At 43.4% G+C, this 23000-nt stretch overlaps 1 protein-coding gene across 1 annotated transcript; it reads left to right on the top strand.

Moving 5' to 3' along the window:
* The first annotated feature begins 1096 nt into the window (after window positions 1-1096).
* On the top strand, window positions 1097-22755 carry LOC310956020 (glycogen synthase kinase-3 beta-like). Its single transcript, XM_083926112.1, has 11 exons — window positions 1097-1380; window positions 10011-10096; window positions 11899-12000; window positions 12211-12294; window positions 13070-13180; window positions 13884-14014; window positions 14290-14494; window positions 14686-14781; window positions 16045-16231; window positions 16490-16567; window positions 17411-22755. The coding sequence occupies exons 1-11, from the start codon at window positions 1206-1208 to the stop codon at window positions 17470-17472; spliced, it is 1317 nt and encodes a 438-aa protein (XP_083782238.1). The 5' UTR covers window positions 1097-1205; the 3' UTR covers window positions 17473-22755.
* The last annotated feature ends 245 nt before the right edge of the window (window positions 22756-23000 follow it).

Here is a 23000-nt window from a genome sequence, read left to right as displayed (position 1 = left end):
ACCTCGTCAGAGTCTTTCATATCCGCAAAAGGACGGAAGTTACAACAGGCGGCTCACTTTAAAACAAATAAGCCCCGGGGCCTTCAGCAGTCAATACTCAAGTATGCTGTTTTACCCTCGCAGCACATGTCATCATTTCACAGATCATATTGAATATGATTACAAAGCTCTTCATTTAAAACAGAGGTTTTCAAAATGGGAGGCATGCTTCCCCGGGAGGGTTCAGTGAGAGGAAGTGGGGAGAATATGACTTTAGTTATCAAAAGAAATACTGTATTAGTTATCAAAAGAAGATTTGTGATCTGTGCTTTGGTTTAAAGAGATAGTTCAGAGATGCAGTAGTTTGGGGGAAGTTTAGGAGTAAGAAATTAATAAAGGCTTGACCATAGAATACACTTTTATAGTCTATGGGACAGACATTTTTCATGTACTTGGTGTAGTCTGAAGTTACGTCCAACAGCAATATTAGGCTTAATTGTCTGTGTGGATCAAAATATAATCCCAAACCCATAGGCATCCAGATATTGAGAAACTGAGCTAGTAAACTTTTTTCCCCTTTTAAACCCTTGATTTAAAGCAAATCTACTGCAGATTTCAACATCACAATGCTGATCTTCACAAGTGTCAATCATGGTAAGTTTGAAAAACTATGTCCTTTCCATTTGCACAGTTATCGTTGCTTTTCTTATGATTATTACAAGAGGGAAAAGTACTAAAGTTTTAAAACTGGGTTACAAGGTGCTTCATGGGCTAGCTGCAATGATCTGTAATGTAATAAATATATATTTATATATCTGTACTGTTAGAATAAAGTGGTCGGAAACTTGCCACTAACATCTTTTGTCTAAATACTAAAATGTTTATTTTTACTGTAGGCTAATACACAGCCTACTTCCCTTGGCCTACATACACTGTTAAGTCATTTTAAACGTGTAGTTCTTTGGGTGTGTGAAAGCCTGTGCGGCGAACGCGAGCAACAGCTACTTCGAACTTCATTTCCCAGGTGGCATTGCGAGCGGTCTGTTTCTAGGTGTCTAGCAACAGCTATCAGCCCAGACAGCCGGCGGCAACGGGGAGCGGTGTATTTCTCGGTGTGTCTTTTTTTTTCCACGGTTAGTCGCTGCCTGCCGGGTATTAATAATAATTAAATAGTCGCTTTGGCTTGAAAAGGAGTGAAAACACAACCCTGACCCCTGCACTGAGATATGAGCGGCAGCGGGCGGCCCAGGACCAGCTCGTTTGCTGAGCCGCCAGGTGTTCCAGGAACCGCCGCTGCGTCCACCGGATCAGCCGCTGCCGTGGGGAGCAGCACAGGAAAGTCCGGGGTCCCGCAGGCCTCCGGCAGCAGCTCGTCGGGATGCTCGAACCTTAAGCTCGCCAGTAAGTTCTTATCCACTGAGTTATAATCTGTGTTTTCACCTAAAAAACACCAGCCAGTGTTATGTGTCACACACCGGAGGAAAGCCGTTATTGCTCCGGTGTAGTGGAAACCAACTGGCTAGCATGCTAACGTTAGCCACTTGTTTTGTATGTCACCAGTTCCCCGTCCGTCCTGGTGGATGTATTCAGCCCTAGCGATGTCAAACTAATCATCACTATGGCTCTGTGTAACATCAGCCATATTAACCTGTATTTATCTGATGTATTGGTGTTAAATTAAAAGCTGAGGGTCTGATGGTTTCAGTGTGAGTGAGCAGTAAAACGGGGCTCTGTTGTTCTTTTGTGGCCAAGCTAATAGACTCAATACCCGAGCTTTGAGTGCTGCATTCGGGGTTGTTTTTGGGGAGTTGTCGTTAGGAGTGCGGCATCAGCTATCTAACACACTGGCTCCCCTTAGAGAAGGGTCAGGGCAGGAAAGTTGCCGTTTCACCAAGGTCACCTGTGGGGCAAAGGCTTAGCAGCAGGTGGCCGACGCCTGGAGGATGCAAATGATGAATATCCAACAACACAGGAGCTGGGCTGTCTTCTGCTGGGATGCAAAGGCAGAAGGAGTGGGTTTCCTCTGTCTGACATGGAGCTATTTTCATTTTCATTCATCACCCTTTATCTAACCAGGATATTCCCATTGAGTCCTGGCCAATAAAGAAGCAGATCAGTGCTCAGAGACAGTACATGTGCAAATTGTATTTTAAAAAGTCCTTAATCCTGCTTTTAAAATGCTCCGTGCTGATGAGGGATCCCAGTTTGAAATGACCCTGTAGTTTATTCCAAAATAGGGGTGCTAAATATTTAAAAGCACTTTCACCAAACACAGTGTTGGTTATCGTATGCCATTGGGACATGTGTAATCAGAATCAGCTTTAATTGGCAAGTATGTATGAACATAATCAAGGAATTTGACTCCGGCTGAATTTATATCCACAGAAAGAGACATATTGCTAAAGAACAAGGATAACAAAAATGAACAAAGGTAAACATTTAACTACGTTGTACAGATAGATATAAGTGTATATATAAAGAAGACGGGTCAATTAAATTATAAATATGATAAAGGTGCAAGGGTGCAAAGAGTACTGTAATAAATGTGTTTATTAATGTACAACAGGCGTTATCAAGATTGTTTACTATTAAGCATGTATGCATATGGTGCATATGCAACACAGGAGCTGGGCTGTCTGCTGAGACGCCAAGGCAAGGAGTAAGTTTCCTGTTTGAGATGGAGTTACTATGGGTCAGCTAAATCTGCAAATTTCCCTTTTAAAAGAGCAAAATCATCGTTATTTTATTGGGAAACACTACAGAGACTGTACCCACACGTCCTGGAAAACCTGGAAAATCTGGAAATGAGTTGACCAGTTTGTTCTGGAAACTCTTTTGTTCTGTTGTCTTGTGTCATGCTCCCAAAACAGATAACATACTCATCTGAAAGGGCTGAGTTATGTTTAGGATTATATTAATATCACCAATGTAATGGTGATATTCATGGACGAAAGTATTTTGAATAGGCTGCTATCTCATCTCATCTTCAGCCTCTTATCCGGGGTCGGGTCTCGGGGGCAGCAGCTTTAGCAGGGGACCCCAAACTTCCCTTTCCCGGGCCACATTAACCAGCTCTAACTGGGGGATCCTGAGGCGTTCCCAGGCCAGTGTGGAGATCTAATCTCTCCACCTGGTCCTGAGTCTTCCCCGAGGCCTCCTCCCAGCTGGACGTGCCTGGAACACCTCCCTAGGGAGGCGCCCAGGGTTCATCCTTACTAGATGATCCTGAACCACCTCAACTGGCTCCTTTCAACACAAAGGAGCAGCGGCTCTACTCCGAGTTCCTCACGGATGGCTGAACTTCTACTTGCTGATACCCAGATACAGCATTTAAGGCGATTAACTCTAACCAAAATTCACCGCAGCTGAATGGTGCGCATCAAAACAGTCTGATTATTATATTATTGCTGGATCATCACTGAAAATGTCCTGGAAAAGTCTGGTAAAATGGTCCCTGAGTTATGATTAAAAAAAACATATCATCCCACAGCAACACAGGGGTGGTGGTATCACAAGATTGTTTTTGTCCACAGTTGTGTAAATGTGACGTACTAAAAACATAAACATGATCCACCGGGAAGTGGACAATGTGTGTATTCTGTTCTTGTGGTAGACTGTCACATGAGCACAAATGACTCTAAAACAAAAGATACTTTATAGAAACTTCACACCAACACCAGAGGCTCTTCCTGATACAGTGGATGTCCTGGTTTGATGTTTTGGAAGCTCTTGCTCGCTGCGTTAAAGGAGTAGGAATCCTCTGACCGAGATGGAGTTATAGTATGCCTCTTTATCACCATGTGACTTGTGTAAGCAGAGATCTGCGTGTGCGCGCATGTGTTAATCCAAACCTTATCGTCCATTAGCAGGCAGTGGTGTGTGACTTTGATATTAGAGCCCAAACGGGAGGTCATCTCCAGTTCAAAGCCGCGTGACCCTTGTTGTTGCCCTCCTTCATCAACACTGCCTGAGGCCTTTAAAGCCCCAAAAATGTTTCCTTGAGACGGTGAAGATGTTTGATGGATACGTCGTCAGGTTTGCGGGACTTTGAGGCTATTTCAAGAGAAAGGATTAACCCAGATATTTGTGAGAGAGAATTATTATGTGATTTGACATTATGAATTACTCGTGAAGTGAAACTTGGACGTGGGGAATTAAGGATGTTGTGTTGCCATACCAACCGGTGATCTCTCATTATGAACAGCTGGAGGATGTCTGACGATGAAATGTTCCCATTACATACGTCCGGTCTTTCCCTCTAGAATGGGATATCTTGGTACTTGTGAACATAGGGGATCAAACTTCTTCCTTTCTTACCTCTTTGGGCGCCTCGGTTACAAACTGTGAACCTCAACAAAGAGATAAAAGTACTGATCATCAGCCACTTAAAGGGCGAGAGCGGCAGGTAGAGGAAGTGCTACGTTTCTTCCCCACCTTCGTACTTGTAGGAGTCGTCGTTAGCCGTGGATAGACCCGGCAGTAGATGTACAGTAATCGACACATTATGGCAGCTCGTACAAATGCCCCAAGGAGAAACGGACATGCCCAGACGTGTTGTTGAAAGACAGAATAAAGAGACGGCAGCGTACTGGAGTGATGCTATTCATTTAGGGTTGCAACGGTATGAGATGTTCCCGGTGCGAGAACCGTCTCAGAAAACATCACAGTATGCAGGATCAGTCACAATGAACCTTAAAAGAATAAATAACAGAAGGTTGGTTGGTGTAATTGTTAAAAGTCATACATTAGAAAATAAAAAAGATATTTCTCTCAATGATACTTTAGATAAACAAATGTACACAGATTTCTTATAGCTTCAGCCCTGTAAAATGTGGTTATTTTTGCTGATCTAGGTAAATTTCCACCTACTTTATTCCACATAAAAATTCGCCAATTTCTTAGAAAATGTCATATCAACGAGGGAATTAATGATTTTGTCATGTGACACTTTTGGAGTTGGTCCACAAACAGTGAATCGGTGCGTTCGAAGAGTTTTTTGTATTCATATTTTACACCTAAATGGATTTGAAAATAAGGCTCACAGCAGTAAATCCTCAAACTCCCCCACATCTCATTATAATCACCACACCACGGCTGCTGTGACGGTGTCCGGGCACTTGTTCCATTATTCGCTGTCTGTGGAGCAGCTCCAGGACCCGTCTCTGGGTGACATCATCACCACAGTCCGTCTCCTCGCTGTCAGGCTTAATGAGATATTCACAATTTTTTTAAATTGAGCTGTAAAACATTATAGGTCACAACATAAGGTGGGAGTTTCCCTTTAACAGAACAGAATCATCATGGTTATTTATTTAGGACACATTACAGAGACAGAACACACGCGTCCTGGACAACCGGGGAATCAGTTGACCAGTTTTCCAGTCATGGAAAATGTGAGAAAATGTCAAATGTCCTGGAAAGTATTGTGTTTTATGATCTTGTGTTGTGCTCCAAAAACAGATAACATACTCATCTGAAAGGGCTGAGTTATGTTCAGGATTATATTAATGTTCAAATGGTAATATTCATGCACAAGTGTATTTTGAATAAGCTGCCATGTTGTGGAAACTTGCTGTGTAGGCTGCTGTTTTAGAACTGATTTAACGGCCATTTTGTCTGAGTGAAACTACCTTAAAGTAGATTTTTTTCCAGATTGTTGCAAACTTGCTGATACAGCATTTTATGCAACAGCTCTAAACCACAATACACACATGATGGTGCGCATCAGAACAGCCTGATTATTATTATCACCAACGTAATGGTGAAATTCATGGACGAAAGTATTTTGAATAGGCTGCTATGTTGGGGGAAATTAAAGAAAGTTGCATACGTACTTGCTGATCCCTGATACAGCATTTAAGATGCTAACAGCACAACTCTTAACAGCAACACACACATGATGGTTTGATCAAAACAGCCTGATTATTGTGTTATGGCTGGATCATCACTGAAAATGTCCTGGTAAAATAGAGTTATCTCGTATCACAAGATTGTTTTTGTCCACAGTTGTATATATATTGTATATATTGTAATATTCATGCACAAGTGTACTTTGAATAAGCTGCCATGTTGCGGAAATTTGCTGTGTAGGCTGCTGTTTTAGAAGTGATTTAACGGCCATTTTGTCTGAGTGAAACTACCTTAAAGTAGACATTGTTGCATACTTGCTGATACAGCATTTTATGCAACAACTCTAACCACAACACACACATGATGGTGTGCATCAGAACAGCCTGATTATTGTGTTATAGCCGGATCATCACTGAAAATGTCCTGGTAAAATAGAGTTATAATAAAAAAATCATATCGTATCACAAGATTGTTTTTGTTCACAGTTGTGTAAATGTGATGTACCAAAAACGTAATCATGATCCACTGGGAAGCGGACAACGTGTGGATTCTGTTCTTGTGTTAAACTGGCTGTCGGGATGGTGTCCGGTAAATAATGTGGGCATCGTAGATAAATGGCAGTCTTTCTGGGGAAAACCTGGTCTTATTAAGAGATGATGGTATTCATCCTACTTTGGAGGGTGCCGCTCTCATATCTAAGAACCTGGAGGCAGTCGTTAGCGGTCTAAAACCATGACAACCCAGTGTTGGGATCAGGAAGCAGAGTGGCAGTCTAACACACCTCTCTGCGCTCCCTGTGGAGCATTTTCCAGCTCAGTTTAGTACACAAACACTGTCTGCCCCACGATCATTTAAATGAACCAGATCAAAAATGAACAGAAGAGGAGCTGTACAGAAAAACTTGATACAAATCAACGCAAAATCTGCGACTATGCCACAAAATCAGAAAATAAAATGTGGACTTGAAAACATCAGATCTTCGTCATCTAAAGCTGTATTAGTAAACGATCTGATATCAGATAACCATATTGATTCACTCTGTCTGACTGAAACATGGCTGTGTCATGAAGAATATAAATAAAATTGAATTGAATTGGGGCGACACGGTGGTGTAGAGGTTAGCACTGTCGCCTCACAGCAAGAAGGTTCCAGGTTCGCATCTCGGCCTGGGCCCTTCTGCGTGGAGTTTGCATGTTCTCCCCGTGTCTGCGTGGGTTTTCTCCGGGTTCTCCGGTTTCCTCCCACAGTCCAAAAAGACATGCACATGTTCGGTTAATTGATTACTCTAAGAATTGCCCTCAGGTGTGAATGGTTGTCTGTCTCTGTTCGTCTCTGTGTGTCCTGCGATACACTGGCGTCCTGTCCAGGGTGGACCCCGCCTCACGCCCGATGTCAGCTGGGACCGGCTCCAGCCCCCCCGCGACCCCGACCCCGGGATAAGCGGTTGAAGATGAATGAATGAATGAATGAATTGAATTGAATAGACTGTCACATGAGCACAAAAACCTCTAAAACAATAGATACTTTATAGGAACGTCACACCAACACCAGAGGCTCTTCCTGATAGAGTGGATGTCCTGGTTTCATGTTTAGGAAACTCTTGCTCGCTGCGTTAAACCGCATATTAATTAGGGAAACTTCATTCTCTTGGAGCTTCTTTGCAAAATGTGATTTTACAGGGAAAATCTGCTGGTTTATACAGAATAGGTTGAGTAAATTCTCATACTTCATGTTGTATTGTGGGGCACTGTGTGTTCTGGAGTTTTTCCGATAGTGGTATCGAAATGCCGCCAAAACTGCGCAAAATGCTGATATTGGCGAGTGCAAAAGTATATGCACTGATCCAATACCACATAATTCAACCCAGAAAAAACATCTACTTCATAGTAATTTATTTATCTTCATCTTTTCTGTTATGACCGACTGTCAAACTGGATAATAAAAGAGTAAGTTAGTCGGTATGCAAGGTCGGGTATCGGCATTAGGAAGGAAAACACGGTATTGGAACATCTTTAGTGTGTTCATGTGCTTTTTGTTGCAACATTTGTCGGTTTTTGGTGTTTTTGAGAGGCTTATTTTGCAGCGTCAGACCTGGGTAGACGTTAACTGCTGTTTGAGTGTAAATAAACCAAATACATAGGTATAGATGTGACAAAGTTTGAAAAATGTCATGTTTTTAAGGGAGGGGGGACTTGAGCCTCCCTCGATAAATGTCAGTGTCAGTGAATGTCAGGAAGCAGCGTGTCGCACAAACAATGAACTCCGACACAATGAAAGGACGGTAAATCAGACGCACTGACAAAGCCGGAGTAAGACACCGCCTTTATTGTGATAGATTATTGACCTCGAGGAAGTTTCCAGCTTTTGGAAGTCGTATTTCATGCTGTTAAAAAAACCCTGAATGGCAGCAGGAAGAGGGCCCTGATAGCTTCGGCTGCACTGATGCATCAGCATGAAAAATGTAAGAGGAGGAGCAACGCGGACAGTCGGCATAAACGTATCCTTTAACCATCTGTCCTACTTTTAACCTGGAGCCCCGTGCGAGCGTGTCTGCGTGAACACAGTCGTCAGGAGAACCCAGTGACCCGGTCGCCCTGCAGGCCTCGCAGTCTCAGCTGTAACAGATATCGCCAGCGTGCCTATTGGATGACCACAACACTTCTGTGGCTGAGGACAGTTTACTGTGTGTGTGTGTGCGCGTGGATATGGATGTGCAAGAGCACCGGGACATGCAGTTCTGGCTGTGAGAGGGCCATAATAATAAGTGCATTGTCTTGTTTGGTAAACAAAGCATTAAGTATGTGGACGTGGTCAGAGTGACCGTTATACAGCACAAAGGCTGCTCCATTATTTAAGTAGCATGGACAAATCCTCGAATGGCTACAAACATAAATTATTTAAGTACTACTGTGCCAAAACTACAGAAATGAATGGAAATTGTAGAGGCTGATAAAGCTGCAAAGGTTATTGATTAAACGTCAACTTTTAAATCAACTGCACAACTATAAAATAACCCATTAATCAGTTTGAATAGCTTTTTTTAAAAGTTATCCAGCTCCTTCTTTGAATGTTTTCTGGTTTCTTTCCTCCTCTCACAGTGAAGTGAGTTCACTAATCCACATTTTCTGACTTTTATAAACCAAACAACTCGTTGATTAATCGACCTGTAAGATGGCAACTCGATCAGAATTTCAATATAGTAGCGTTTGAAGCAATTACAGTTCATTGTAGCAGTACTGAAAGTTGAGGTGGTTCAGGATCATCTAGTAAGGATGAACCCTGGGCGCCTCCCTAGGGAGGTGTTCCAGGCACGTCCAGCTGGGAGGAGGCCTCGGGGAAGACCCAGGACCAGGTGGAGAGATTAGATCTCCACACTGGCCTGGGAACGCCACAGGATCCCCAGTTAGAGCTGGTTAATGTGGCCCGGGAAAGGGAAGTTTGGGGTCCCCTGCTGGAGCTGCTGCCCCCGCGACCCGACCCCGGATAAGAGGCTGAAGATGAGATGAGATGAGATGAAAGCAAGCACGTACACTTTAATATCTATTAATTTATCTCAGGTAATATCGTTTATATATATTCGACGATTACGGATCAAAATAATCCTGATTTTCATTTCGGCCTGAATCACGCAGCTCTTCTTTCATGGCTAATGTTTGTCTCTGAGGTCAAACTAAATTAGTAAAATGTTACAAACACGCTGCAAGAAACGCTTCCTGGTCTGTGTGCTCGTGATATGAAAAAAAAAGGCGGTTATCACTTAAAAGAGTTTATCAGGACAGAGAAGGTGGTCGGCCTATTTTTGGGCTCACTCCCAGTTTAATTAGTCACAGTGTCTTGAATATGAACCCTGCCATTTCTTTCCACGTCCTCGGAGGCTTCGGAAAGTTGACTGTCGTTAACCTAAATATTCAGAGCGGCGGCCCAAAGGATGAGTCTGGCTGCAGCGAGTGTCCTGCGTTGACTGACCGGGGTTTTTGTTCTGGTTTCCGTTGTGAAGCCGTTTCATTTCATTACCTCTTAGAAAGAAAAGCACCAGAGGGACTTCCGCCCACTTTAATCCTTTTTATAATTTCACAAGTTTTAGCACAGATGACGTGTTTTTACTCCGAACTGCAGTTCTGACTCATAAATTCTCATAACCCTCTGGCCTCATGTTGACCCTGTTTCTGCTCGTTTCCTAGGAGACAGCGGGAAGGTGACAACAGTCGTGGCCACACCGGGTCAGGGACCGGACCGTCCACAGGAAGTCGCTTACACTGACATCAAGGTGAGCAAAGAAGCCAGACCAAGACCTCACGGCGTCAGCAGAAGAAGCTCTGTCCTTGTTATATGTTGAGCTTGTTCGTACCGTCGCAGGTCCTTCTGGTCTTTTCCTTTGATCACTCCTAAGATTACGTAATGCCTCTTTAATAGTGTGTTAACATACGTTTATCACCATTTCTTATCTCAAAGTTAATAGACTTATCAGAAATATTGAGACTTTTCCACTCTGTGCTGCAGTGGACGGTTATCGAGGAGTCAAATAAACTCTAATTAAATGTTTCTGTTGAAATATGATACTGTTTTAATAATCTCTAGAGGATAAAGCTGTGATCACAATCATGTGTCGGGGTACACATTTAAGTTGTAATTTCACAGCATTATGTTTTATGGCTTGACTTATTTCATATATAACCTAATGCTGCAACCTGGGTGCAAAATGATCATTTTTGTCCACCGACCTAACGGCAAGTAAGTGTTTAAGTTTTACCACTTTACTGTCAGAACACTGTGGAAACCAGCAAATGTTCCCGTTTTGCAACGACAAAAGCAAAAATAAGATTTATCCACAAAAAAGAAACCAAAAAGGGAGGCAAGCTCTCACCTTTGACATGTCTTTGAGACAATTATGTAGTTGAGATGTGAGTAAAGGATTCATCCTGTTAATAACATGTGAAGTTCCCGGAAGAGAACATGGCACATGTCGATTGTCGGGAATGTAGTATTTTGTGTGTGTGTGTGTGTGTGTGTGTGTGTGTGTGTGTGTGTGTGTGTGTGTGTGTGTGTGTGTGTGTGTGTGTGTGTGTGTGTGTGTGTGTGTGTGTGTGTGTGTGTGTGTGTGTGTGTGTGTGTGTGTGTGTGTGTGTGTGTGTGTGTGTGTGTGTGTGTGTGTGTGTGTGTGTGTGTGTGTGTGTGTGTGTGTGTGTGTGTGTGTGTGTGTGTGTGTGTGTGTGTGTGTGTGTGAGACAGAGAGCATTTCTTTTGGGCAAGATTGATTTGAATTTTTGCCATTTATTTTTCTGACTAATCAATTTATCACTTAAACTGTTCCAACCAGCGAGCACTGATGTGTTGGCCTAGCTAATAAATAAACAAAATGTGGAAGATGCAAATACTCTTACACATATTTTCCCTGTTAAACACAAAAACACAACCGCACACCTTCTGTATTTAAGCTTTTGTCTTTCATCCAAGACTAGATTAACTGCTTTAAGTTGTCAAAACACACTTCATTCACACTCGACATTCACAAAGAAACAAAGTAAAACTCACCAAAACCCTCTTAGTTACTCGTTCCATTGTTCCAACAACCACCAACTCTGATTGGGTCGATAATAAACCCTTAACTCCCAGAGTTAGATGTGAAAATATGCCGTCTCCACGCGCTGTTTCCTCCACCGTCTCTCTCAGTGCGCTCAGCAGCGGCTCTCACCCGTCTTGGGAGGATGAGCATTACATCTTCTAAATTAATTGCCAAAAAAAAAACATAAAAAATAGCTGATTTTTTCTAATCGCTGGACCCTGGTGCAGTCAGTCGTGGGAGGGGGAGGTTAGCATAAAGCTGCCAGTTGAACACAACTGTAAAACACAGGGAGACAAACTCTTCCTCCAGAACCAACATCAACACCATTTTAGACACTGAACATAGACATAAACTGAAATAGTTGTGACAGACAGAGGTTATTTGAACTCTGTTGTTGTAGCTGGAGCGACACAGACACACTCAGGCCTACAAATCTGTATTTGTACTGCACCTGATGAGCTCTCATTGATATCTCGACTGTTTCCTCTTCTGTGAAATCCTTGCAGGTGATCGGCAATGGGTCGTTCGGTGTGGTGTACCAAGCCCGCCTCATCGACAGCCAAGAGATGGTGGCCATTAAGAAGGTTCTGCAGGATAAGAGGTTCAAGGTAATTTCTATTTAATTATGCATTTACACATTTCTTCACATGTTCCTCTCCTAGTTTCCTTTCATCTGTTTTCCATGTGTTTTGTTTTTGATGTCATTTTTAAAATATTAAGGTAGATCTCGATATCCACGTGTTTGTTCTATAAAAGTAAAGTGTCTGTGTCTTTTGAAGTTCTTCTCATGCTCGCTTTGTGTTTTCTCGTCTCTGCAGAATCGGGAACTACAGATCATGAGGAAGCTGGACCACTGCAACATCGTCAGACTACGTTACTTCTTCTACTCCAGCGGAGAGAAGGTGCAGCTCCTCTTTTCTTTCTTTCAATATACAATATAGCATGGTTATGTTCACACGCTCCATAGTTTCAGGAGACTACAATAACAACAAAGGAAACGATGTACGGACATAATAAATATCATAAATAAATATAAAACTACACAGAAGAGAAAAAGCCCGACCCTGAGAAAAAAAAGGGAAGCAATCTATTTCTGGGACTGACAAATATAGAAACACTTCTGCGGTTAATGTTGGAGAAGTCAATTACTGGAAACAAGATTATTTTATTATTATTAAAAGACAAAAAGATTCAACTTGTAAAGGCAATTTATCTGTGCTAAAGTTTCAGTATGATGTGTTACTGGGTACTATGGCAGCTCTTGGAAACATCTGTTAAATCACATATTTTAAACATTTTTTCTCTTTCTCTCTCTCTCTCTCTCGCTTTCTCTCTCTCTATCTCTCTCTCTCTCTCTCTCTCTCTCTCTCTCTCTGTCTGTCTGTGTCTCTCTCTCTCTGTCTGTCTGTGTCTCTCTCTCTCTGTCTGTGTGTGTCTCTCTCTCTCTGTCTGTCCGTGTCTCTCTCTCTCTGTCTGTGTGTGTCTCTCTCTCTCTGTCTGTGTGTGTCTCTCTCTCTCTGTCTGTGTGTGACTCTCTCTCTCTCTCTCTCTCTCTCTCTCTCTCTCTCTCTCTCTCTCTCTCTCTCTCTCTCTCTCTCTCTCTCTCTCTCTCTCTCTCTCTCTCTCTCTCTCTCTCTCTCTCTCTCTCTCTCTCTCTCTCTGTCGTGTGCTCTACAGAAAGATGAAGTGTACCTCAACCTGGTGCTGGACTTTGTCCCTGAGACGGTCTACAGGGTTGCCAGGCATTTTAACAAGGCCAAGAGCATCATTCCTATCATATATGTGAAGGTAATGGTCTTTACTTTTTTCCTACCAAGGGGGTGTGTTTATAATTAACTGTTTGACCGTTAACAGATGATAAGAATTTTGACTGATTGATACTCAATAATAATCAGTTTAAAGAATAGATCGTTTAAAAAAGGAAATACAACTTTTGGTGCCCCCCACTAGCAAATTGCATTTTAGCTGTGTGTCTGCGTCAGATGTGCGCCTCCAGCATACTCCGTGTTAATCAGCATGACATACAACTGACACCCTCACCGGTGCACCGGAGACAGGCTCAGAAATACACGCGGGGGGCAGCTTTGGTCTAGTTACGGTAATTCCGAAATGCCAGCGGATCCAGGGAAGTTGCAACAGCGTCCACGACAATGCACGCATCATTGTGGCTGCACAGTACAAGTCTGCGGCATGATGACAGTATGTTTGAGCCTCCCAGACAGGAGAACTGAGGCTCAGTTGCCTGTTTGACTGTTAATGATCGGTACAGAAGGGTCAGATTTGGTCCAAATGAGCATCCCACTAACATTTCTATGTCGTCTGAATAATGTTTCTCCAAGTTTATGTAATTTGTAGTTGTTAAACAATCTCACAAGAGGGCGTCTTTACTCCACCGATATGAAACTCTAACACCGTAATACAAAGCATGTTGTCTTTCTGTTTGATTCAATTTAAAAGTGTGTTGTTCTCATGTTGTGACCCTCCCCCCCAGGTGTACATGTACCAGTTGTTTCGCAGTCTGGCTTATATCCATTCCCAGGGCGTGTGTCACAGAGACATCAAGCCCCAAAACCTGCTTGTCGACCCAGAAACTGCCATCCTCAAGCTGTGCGACTTTGGCAGGTGAGCTGCATCAACAGATCTGTATCTGTTCACAACGCGTTTTTTAGTCTGTGACATAATGTGTGAAGGCTTAGGCCTGAATGGTGGTACTATGGGACTGTATTTAATATGGCAGACCTGCTTCTTAATGTTCTTAAAGTTTGTGTCTTGTGTGGCGGAGGAACAACAACAAACCCAACAAATCCTGATAACCGTTATTTCCACAACTGTTTCCACTTTTCATCCCTTTCTTTGCTGCAGTTTATCATGTAATTTGATCTCTTGTGTTTCCCCAGCGCCAAGCAGCTGGTCCGCGGTGAACCCAACGTGTCGTATATCTGCTCACGGTATTACCGCGCCCCTGAGCTCATTTTTGGTGCCACAGACTACACGGCAAACATTGACATATGGTCAGCAGGCTGCGTCCTGGCTGAGCTGCTGCTCGGACAGCCCATATTCCCCGGTGACAGTGGGGTGGACCAGCTCGTAGAGATTATTAAGGTGAGTGTGTTTATCAGGTATCAACCGAACTGATCCTATGTCCTCTTGTAATTCCTCTTTTCACTGGAGATTATCACAGCAGGATATTAATTGGTGTTATAAAAGACTGCTAGAACAATAACAACCAATCACACACCTGCGTGACCTGTGTGTCTACACAATACTGCTCACACTCCTCCTACTATTCTCAGGTGCTAGGAACCCCGACAAGGGAACAAATCCGAGAGATGAACCCAAACTACACAGAATTCAAGTTCCCTCAGATCAAAGCTCATCCATGGACCAAGGTGAGTAAAACACCGGCAGGGCGCTCTCTCATTAGCCCGCTGTCCAAGTCTGAGACAAGAGAAAGAATATCTGTAAACATGGAGGAAATGTTGATAGGTACATGTATGAAAGTTGATGTGTATTACTAATATTTTACCTCTAATTCTTTTGACATTCATGAGACCAATTCTGTTCATCTTCCCAAAAAGTGGTAAACATCACACCAGTTACTAAGAACTGAAGAAGAGAATACCTGTGGACGTGTTGTTGCCCACACAGTCTATTTAAAGCTGCCAGCTTTAGTGCCCTCCCTCTGAAAATCAATTAACCATTTGACACCTTAAGCGCACAGAAAAAAGAAGTGGCCCCTCAACATTTACTACAGAGCGGATAGCTTTCTACTCCAAAAACGGCGTGCAACTGCCTTTTTTTAGGAGCAGAAGTTCTATGAGGGTCTTCCTTTGTTTGGTTGAAATAAATCCATCACAGAAAAAGATGTGAAAATATGCTGCAGCTGTCCGTGGTTGTTCTTCTGAAGCAGAACATTAAATTAGCAGAATAAAGTTATAACAATCGCACAAACACCCTCCAAGTGTGAAGCGGATCGATGAACAGTTGTTGAGAAAATTGAAGGACAGACAGATGGGACCCCTTCCATTTCAGTTAGGGCGCACTCACATTGCCATCCGTACCATACCAGTGTGAGTGCAACCGTACCACGCCTAGCTGCGGTCAGCTTGCCGTCCACGGCCCTTTTGGGAGAGGTGGGCTTTTGTAAAGCACGTTTGCACATGCACTTGGCCTACGCCGGTTCTGACGTAATTTAATGTGCGCCTGTTTGACATAGAAAAAAAGGAGGGACCATGCGCGAACATTTAAAACAATGGCGGCGAAAGGTTCACCTTGGTGTGATGCGGAAAAATAGTCGGACAAGACGCACAAAAACTCCGAGGTCTATGGATTTGTAAGATTTGTAAACAAAGCGACGCATCGCGATGAAGTCATCAATGCGTGTGACGTGTTACGGCGTGATGACGTATAGGCAGCAAGAAGCATTCGCAGAGGCCCAGGTAGTGTGAGTACAAACGGGCCTGGAGGGGGGGACAAGGACCCTAAAGCAGGGGGCACGGTACAGGCGGACAGTGTGAGTGCGCCCTAAGATGACACTGGGTGTTTCTGATCATATAAACTCCTCCACAGTGCTTTTTATTGATGCACAGAATAGTGTCCTGTAGATTTCATTTTTGGCTGGTATTTGGACTTAAACCTGTCTTGTTCCTCAGGTGTTTAAACCTCGCACCCCCCCAGAGGCCATCGCCCTCTGCTCCCGGCTGCTGGAGTACACGCCGGCCTCGCGGTTCTCCCCACTAGAGGCCTGTTCGCACGCCTTCTTCGACGAGCTACGCCAGCCCAACACACGACTTCCCAGCGGCCGAGATCTGCCGATGCTCTTCAACTTCAGCACCACAGGTACACGGCGGAAAGGACGCCACACTCCTATCTGTTGTGTTTAACGGTTCAGTTGTGTTGAAGTTGCGCTCGATGGATTCATCACCATCTGTTTAGCTAAACACCATCAGATGAGTTTCCTGGGTTTGTTTGGGCCAAAGCTGCGACCCCAGAGGATGTGCAGTTAATGTAGCTTACACTGTCTTATTGTTGTGTGACGCTGTCCTCTTGATACACGACTCATCAGTGAATATAAACTCTTTCTGTTATACTCTGCAGAGCTGTCCATCCAGCCCCAGCTGAACTCAACCCTCATCCCTCCTCACGCTCGCTCTCACACAGCTGCTTCTGCTCACGGTGGGAAACTCATATGTTCATGCGACCATCGTCTTACTGTAACGTTAATATCGTGGTGTTATTACACACTATTTATGTTGTGTGTAAAATTAATATCCCAAAAAAACAAAACATCACAAGTAAATACGATGTTTTAGATCTTGTTATAATATACTCTAGTCTATTTTTTTTTATTGACTCATTGTGTCAAAAGAGTTCATCTTGGTGTGTTTTTTCCTGCAGGATTACTCAGGGTTTGAAAACGCATAATGGCATTTTTTAATGTTTTTATTTCCCCTGTGAAAAGGTGTTTAAAGGCTGCGAATAGAGCAAAATAAGCGGCTCAGCAGAGTTCGTAATCATCCGCTAAATAAACAACAAATTAGCAAAGTTATGCAGCGGATCATGTGAAATGAAATATCGCTATAAAGAGCTTTCACTTTCAGACAAAACCGTAAAAAAAAATCAGTTTTGTAACCGTAAAATATGTGATGTGTCCTGTCTCGTTTACAGAGTAAGTTTTGTGGGGACTGAATGTTAGTTCATGACAGGAACGACCCACACGGCCCTCAGATTTTTCCCTCATTGTAAAAAACTATTAAATTACCGCGACCACTGATTTAATGTGCTATTAAGGAACTTATGTGGTGTTTATCCCAACAACAGTTTGGCCAATTACTACACGTTTTACCCGCAAAGAACACTGAATTACCCCAGCTTTATCACCAAGACAATGTTGTTTTCCTTAAAACAACTGTCTTATATTAAGGCGTATAATGTACAGTTAATTAAATAACATAACCTTTTTCTACTGGACTTTGAATCCACCACTGACTCTCTTCTGTGTCCTCTTGTGTTCTTCAGATGGTACCGGCTCAGATTCATCTCAACACAGTTCAGTACCAGGATCTCTTAACAGCATCTGAAGCAGCTTCTCACCTGCCTGCCAGCCTCACCCTGATCACACACACACACAAACAGACGCACACACACACAGACACACACACACACAGACACACACACACACACACACGCACACACACACACACACGCACACACACACAGCTTTCCTCCATGCTGCTTGCTCTCCTCTTAGATGATCTGTTTTGTACAGTAAATGCATTGAACAAACAAACGTTAGTTCTTTAGCTGCCAGGGTTGAAACTACGGCAGGTGATTGTTACACACACACACACACACACACACACACACAAACACATATACGCGCACACACCCACAACCACACACACACAGTCGTCTCGCTGCTGCTCGGGTGGTCTGTGAAGGTTCAATAGTGGGGGCTGGTCCTCTGTAATATAACCTTTTTTTTTTTAATCAACTTTTTTCTTTCTTTATATGTTTATTTATTTGACAGATGGAACGCATCACAACATTTTGCCTCCGTAGCGTTTTTTTTCTTCCACTTCAGATTATTTTTTTATATTCAGTGTTTTTGAACTGTACACTGCCCGACCGCGATCAGAACTGGGCCCAAATCAGGTCATCAGGGTAAAAGGATGTTTTTATTCAACTCAGGGCGGGAGAGCGGACGCAGGGACTGATCCTCCAGACACATGATTTTACTATTCGAACCTGATGTTGAGGGTTTAAAATCAACATACACATCTTGTTACTGTCCCAGCTTATATGTCAGGTAGAGTAGGGAACCTCATCAGTAGCAGAGTGCAGGTAACCGTGTTTGGTTGGAGGTGGATTGGATCGGCCCTTGCGGCTGCGTTTATACAGACCAGACTGGAAATAAGCCGACTGACTCCGCCACGTCTCGTATCCATCTGTTCGTTTCCTGTTCTAGAGAGTTTAGTCTGTTTAAAGAGAGTGACACAGTCCCTCTACGTGTCCACAGTCGTCTGTTAAATATGCGTACGATCGATCATGGATTTAGGCTCCTTTTCAGCTTTTATTAGCGATTATTGTTCAGTTCACCTCCACATCCAGGAGGGCAGAGGCGTCCGTCAACGTTAAAACAACCGGAGGACTTTTCCCCTCTCAACTCCTCCTGCTCTCCTTCGTCACCTAAGGGACTTAGTTTAGAGCTGTATCCGTCAGTCGTGAAGAAAGTGTGAATGTGCCGCTCGGCAAAAGCAGATCTTAGAAAATTATAAGTCAAACTAAAACCATCTTAGTGCATAAATAGTCGTACGTTACTGGAGGCTGCTCAGTGCGCCGCTCGCTCTCTGCCCCAGCAACTAGTAAGCCGCGTTCACTCGAGGATGTGAGGAAAACCAGCAGTGCTCCAGATGTCTTAGAAGATCGCAGCCATAGAAAACCGATACTGGAGCTTGTCTAATAAACTAGAGATCCTGTATCACTACATCAGTGCTTCTTAAGGAAAAGGTTTCCAGATTATTATTTAATTTCCTGAAGAAAGAAAACAAATAAAGGCCCCGTTCAACCCTTTTAAAGAAAAGTGAGTGCAGTGTACTGTGAGGGAAATGTATTTAAAGGCATGTTCCAGGTAAAACATTTTAATGAAACAAAAGAAATCCTTTGTTTTCCATTTTAAGCTTTCAAAACATTGGAAAACAATGTTAATGATGTGGTAAATGAGACGTGAAAACGCTTGAATTAGAGCAACCGTTGCTGCTTTTAAGAAGTCCGACGTTGTTTTAGAATAAATTATACATTTTCTTAATCGTCTTAATTTCGCAATAATAAAAAGATGTCTCCGAGAAAACTACGATTCCTTGAAATACGTCGGCAGATTAAACGCAAATGCTATATAATCAAAAAGTCACTTCCCCCTTCAGCCCAGCGATCGCTCGTGTCCCGACGTTAGAGACGTACTAAGTTGCTCCTCCTGGTTTTTAAACGCAGCAGAGAAACAAAAGATCGCAGGGGAGGGGATTGTCTGATTGATGTTTTATTGAACTCGACGGGGCGGGGGGGATATTTATTCGTTTTTGTGCGAGGGTCTGACGTCGGCTCATTTAAGATGAAGAAGGCTTTGAAACGGAGTCGCAGCTTCTTTAGCGAACTGTTCTTCCGTCAGTGGAAATGAGTCAAAAGTTCTTATCATGGAAAAGAGCTCTGAGGATAAATGGACACGTACACAGAAGCGAAGCATAAAGAACATGAACAGGACGCTCATTGTGACTTAGTTGAACGTTCATTTCCTGTTTGTACTTCTATCTTTGTGAGGACCATAAGAGAGGAAAGAGCCGTCTGAGGTCAAGGTTACATGAAGCTTGAGGGTCAGAATGTATCATCACCAGGGCCAAGCGTCGCTGTACGGACGCTGAGATCACCGGCCTGATCATCGGCCTCCTCTAACGTGTGGAAGTCCAAACGTGTGTGTGTCCATAGTCCACCCTGCAGTCTGAACAGCCAGTGTTTTAACGGATTAGAGCCGTCGTCAGTGCACATTTTTAGCCGTCAGTTCAGACCACTTGAAAGTTTGTAGCATAGTATATTTGATACTATTGTTCCATGCCTCCACCTGCAGCCATGTTTCTTCTGAACCTTTTTTTTTTTTAGAGGATAGCTTCGATGCTTTTTTGAATTCCACCACATTCACACTGATTTTCTTTTGTACGAGGAGAGCGGAGAGCATTTATTCCTTCTCTTTTCCGACGCCGGTTTCCTCCCCCCCCGCTAACCTGCCACTCACTGCCGGACCCATTCTGCTTTCTTTGCTTGTAAAGAGTCCAACCAGCGTGTTTGATTAGCTCCGCAGGGCCCGTCACACTCAGAGCTGTCAGACCCTCTGCGGCTATGAAAAGGTGTGACCCACCCAACCGAGAGAGGAATCAAACACGACTGATTCGCCTCCTCCTCCTCCTTCAGGCTCCGAAGCCATTTTCCCCCACTCCTCCTTCTCTTATCGCACGTGTAAATATCACTGATTTTCATTTCCCTCTTTTTACTTTTTATTACAGAGTTGTTTATATCTCCCCTCATCCTGTCGATGAAGCAGTCTTAGGTTGTGCATTTTTGTAAATAAGTTTCTTTTTTTCACGATTCAAAATGTAAATATCTGCAAAGAAGAAAAAAAAATCAGCCTTCTCCTCATGTCTGTTGATCTCTCTCTCTCTCCCTCTTTCTCCCTCTCTCTCTCTCCCTCCCTCTCTCTCTCTCTCTCTCTCTGTCTCTTTCTTGTAGTCCAGTTAAAATTGTAAAGTAGCCGTTAACAACATCAGCTGTCCTCTCTGTCGTCCGGTCCTCCGTTGGACCAGCTGACTGTTGAATGGGTTCTGTTCCAAACTGGGTGAAAAGTATAACCGCCTAAAACATTACGCGCCCTCTCTAGAACCTAAAGGACCGAGGCGTGTCATGTTAGCAGCGTCTCCACGTCATGACAGTGCTCATCTATTATCCACTGTGGCTCTATACAGTATAATAAATGTGAAATGTTGGAAATGGTGATGTTTGTTTTACTTTTTTTTAACTTAAACCTGCGGTAGGCAATTTGTTTTTGGTGATAATGGGAAAACAATCCATAATAACCTTTTATTATATTGTGACTCAAGTGTTCTGAGGGAAAACTAGAGTTACCTCTTCTTGGCTCTGTTTTCAGGCTTTTATGAAACTGACTATGATGGGAGAGACAGCGTTCCTATTGGCTCTGGGCAGAGACGGGGGGTGAGGGTGCAGGAGTATCTCACTCTGCTTCAAATCCTGCAGTTTCTCCTTTTTACCTGCTGCAGCTTTAATGGAAGTGTCAAGTACCTGACTCCAAATCACATTTGACAGGCAGCAGATTCTCCACAAGAGGGAGCTGTCCAGTCACTGTTAGACAGGTTCTGCACAAACCTACTACAGTGAAACACGCTCAAGACACTTTCCCAAATTCTGTTTTATCCTCCTCGCCCTTTATAGAACAATTAATACACCTCCTGCACCTCCACAGTAAAGAGGAGGACAGACTGAACCTGTGAACCCTGTGGCTGAAAATATGTATGTAAAGTCTTGTTTTTTGCAGATTTAAAAACACCAAAAGCTGTAAAAAGACAAATATTATGCAGAGATGAGGAGCAGGTGGCAGGGGTCTAAAATGCACGTCCCTTCTAAAGCTTCCGCCCCTTCTCTCCATCCAGGGGCCGAGGGGCTGTTATACGTGAGTCTGATCCAGTGGTTCTTTTTTTTATGGTTCAATAATTTACCCCCTAAAAATAAGAGGTACATTATAGCACTGCCCCATCAGTGCCACATCAGATTAACTATTAAAGCGTAATTATCTTCAGAATTACACACAACTGATTTTTTATCTTTTAATTTACATTTAAAAAACAATCTCAAGTCCCCCAGGAAGTTCTTCAAAATACCACAGAAAGTTCTGGGCTCATTGAGCTTTAATCTGACTTGAATCTACGGCCCCGACCACGGCTCTGAAACATCAGTAACCAAACTGTGTGCTGATGAATCCAGGCAGCTGTCCGTGCTGATGAATCCAGGCAGCTGACGTAGCAAAGCAGAGAATAAAACGAACCGTCCCGGCTAAAAATGTAGAAACGGCCTTCTGATGTTCAGACGTGAGTCTTCGGACATTTTACGCGCCTCTTCTTGAGCCGCGCGAGGCTTCATACGACGTGCGGTAGTTCTCCCCCAAACCTGTGAACAGACTTTGATGCGTAACAATCAGCCTTGTCTATATTTTCTAACCCTGGATTTGCGAAGACGTTGCACAAGAATTGCTTCCAAACCACCGATACTAACCTGAACCATAAGGTCTCGATGCCTAACCCAAACCTCGGGTTCCCATCTACACACAGGCGTCAAAATCACCGTCCTCGTTTCCTTTATCTGTTGATTTTTCATCCCATGTTGGAACAGAACTCGGTGTGTCGTGAGACGGATTGCAATATGTTATTACTGTGCAGTATTGAGCAAATGTTTTAGCCGCTGGCCTTTTCGGAGAGAAGTGCTGTGTCATCGTGTCTTGACTGGATCCCAGAAGTGTTTAGTTGGACTAGAAATCCCAGTTTTGATGTCAAACTTGTAACTCAACACGGGCGTTTTGTGTTCAGGACTGCTGCTATAAGGATCCACAAGACAGCAGAACTAGACATTTGTGTTGTGACGGCTGCAGACAAGAGCCGGCCACCGATCTGCTCTCTGTGTTTGATCCAATCTCAGAAATTGTACTTTTTTTGTTGCTTTTCAAATCCTCTGAAAGCAAAGTTGTGCGTCGACATCATGCGACCAAGGGAGATGACTATCTCTGTAGAAATGTCACTTCTAGATTCATTATTCTTGCTCCAACTTTGGTGTCGTCCAGATGCGTTGGAGAAATGGAGAGATAGACGGAGGAAGAGAGAGAGAGAAAGAAACACAACCCTGTCCGTCTCTGTTCTGTGTATGTACGATATGGACTCATTTACTGTAATAAAGTGATGAAACTGTGTTTGTGTGCACCGTCTCTGTGTCAGAGTCGCTTCCTATTCACAGGTTGTTTGGTTTTTTATGAAGTCGGCGCTCCTTTAGCACCTTTAGGCTC

The sequence above is a fragment of the Echiichthys vipera genome, assembly GCF_963691815.1.
Source record: "Echiichthys vipera genome assembly, chromosome: 13".
NCBI lineage: Eukaryota > Metazoa > Chordata > Actinopteri > Perciformes > Trachinidae > Echiichthys > Echiichthys vipera.
This window is presented reverse-complemented; position numbering and strand designations above follow the sequence as displayed.

Coding starts and splice junctions, on each gene's coding strand:
- LOC310956020 (XM_083926112.1), top strand. CDS start 1,206: ATGAGCGGCAGCGGGCGGCCCAGGACCAGCTCGTTTGCTGAGCCGCCA. Junction 10,097..11,898: donor TCGCTTACACTGACATCAAG/GTGAGCAAAGAA, acceptor AAATCCTTGCAG/GTGATCGGCAATGGGTCGTT. Junction 13,181..13,883: donor TTCCTATCATATATGTGAAG/GTAATGGTCTTT, acceptor CCTCCCCCCCAG/GTGTACATGTACCAGTTGTT.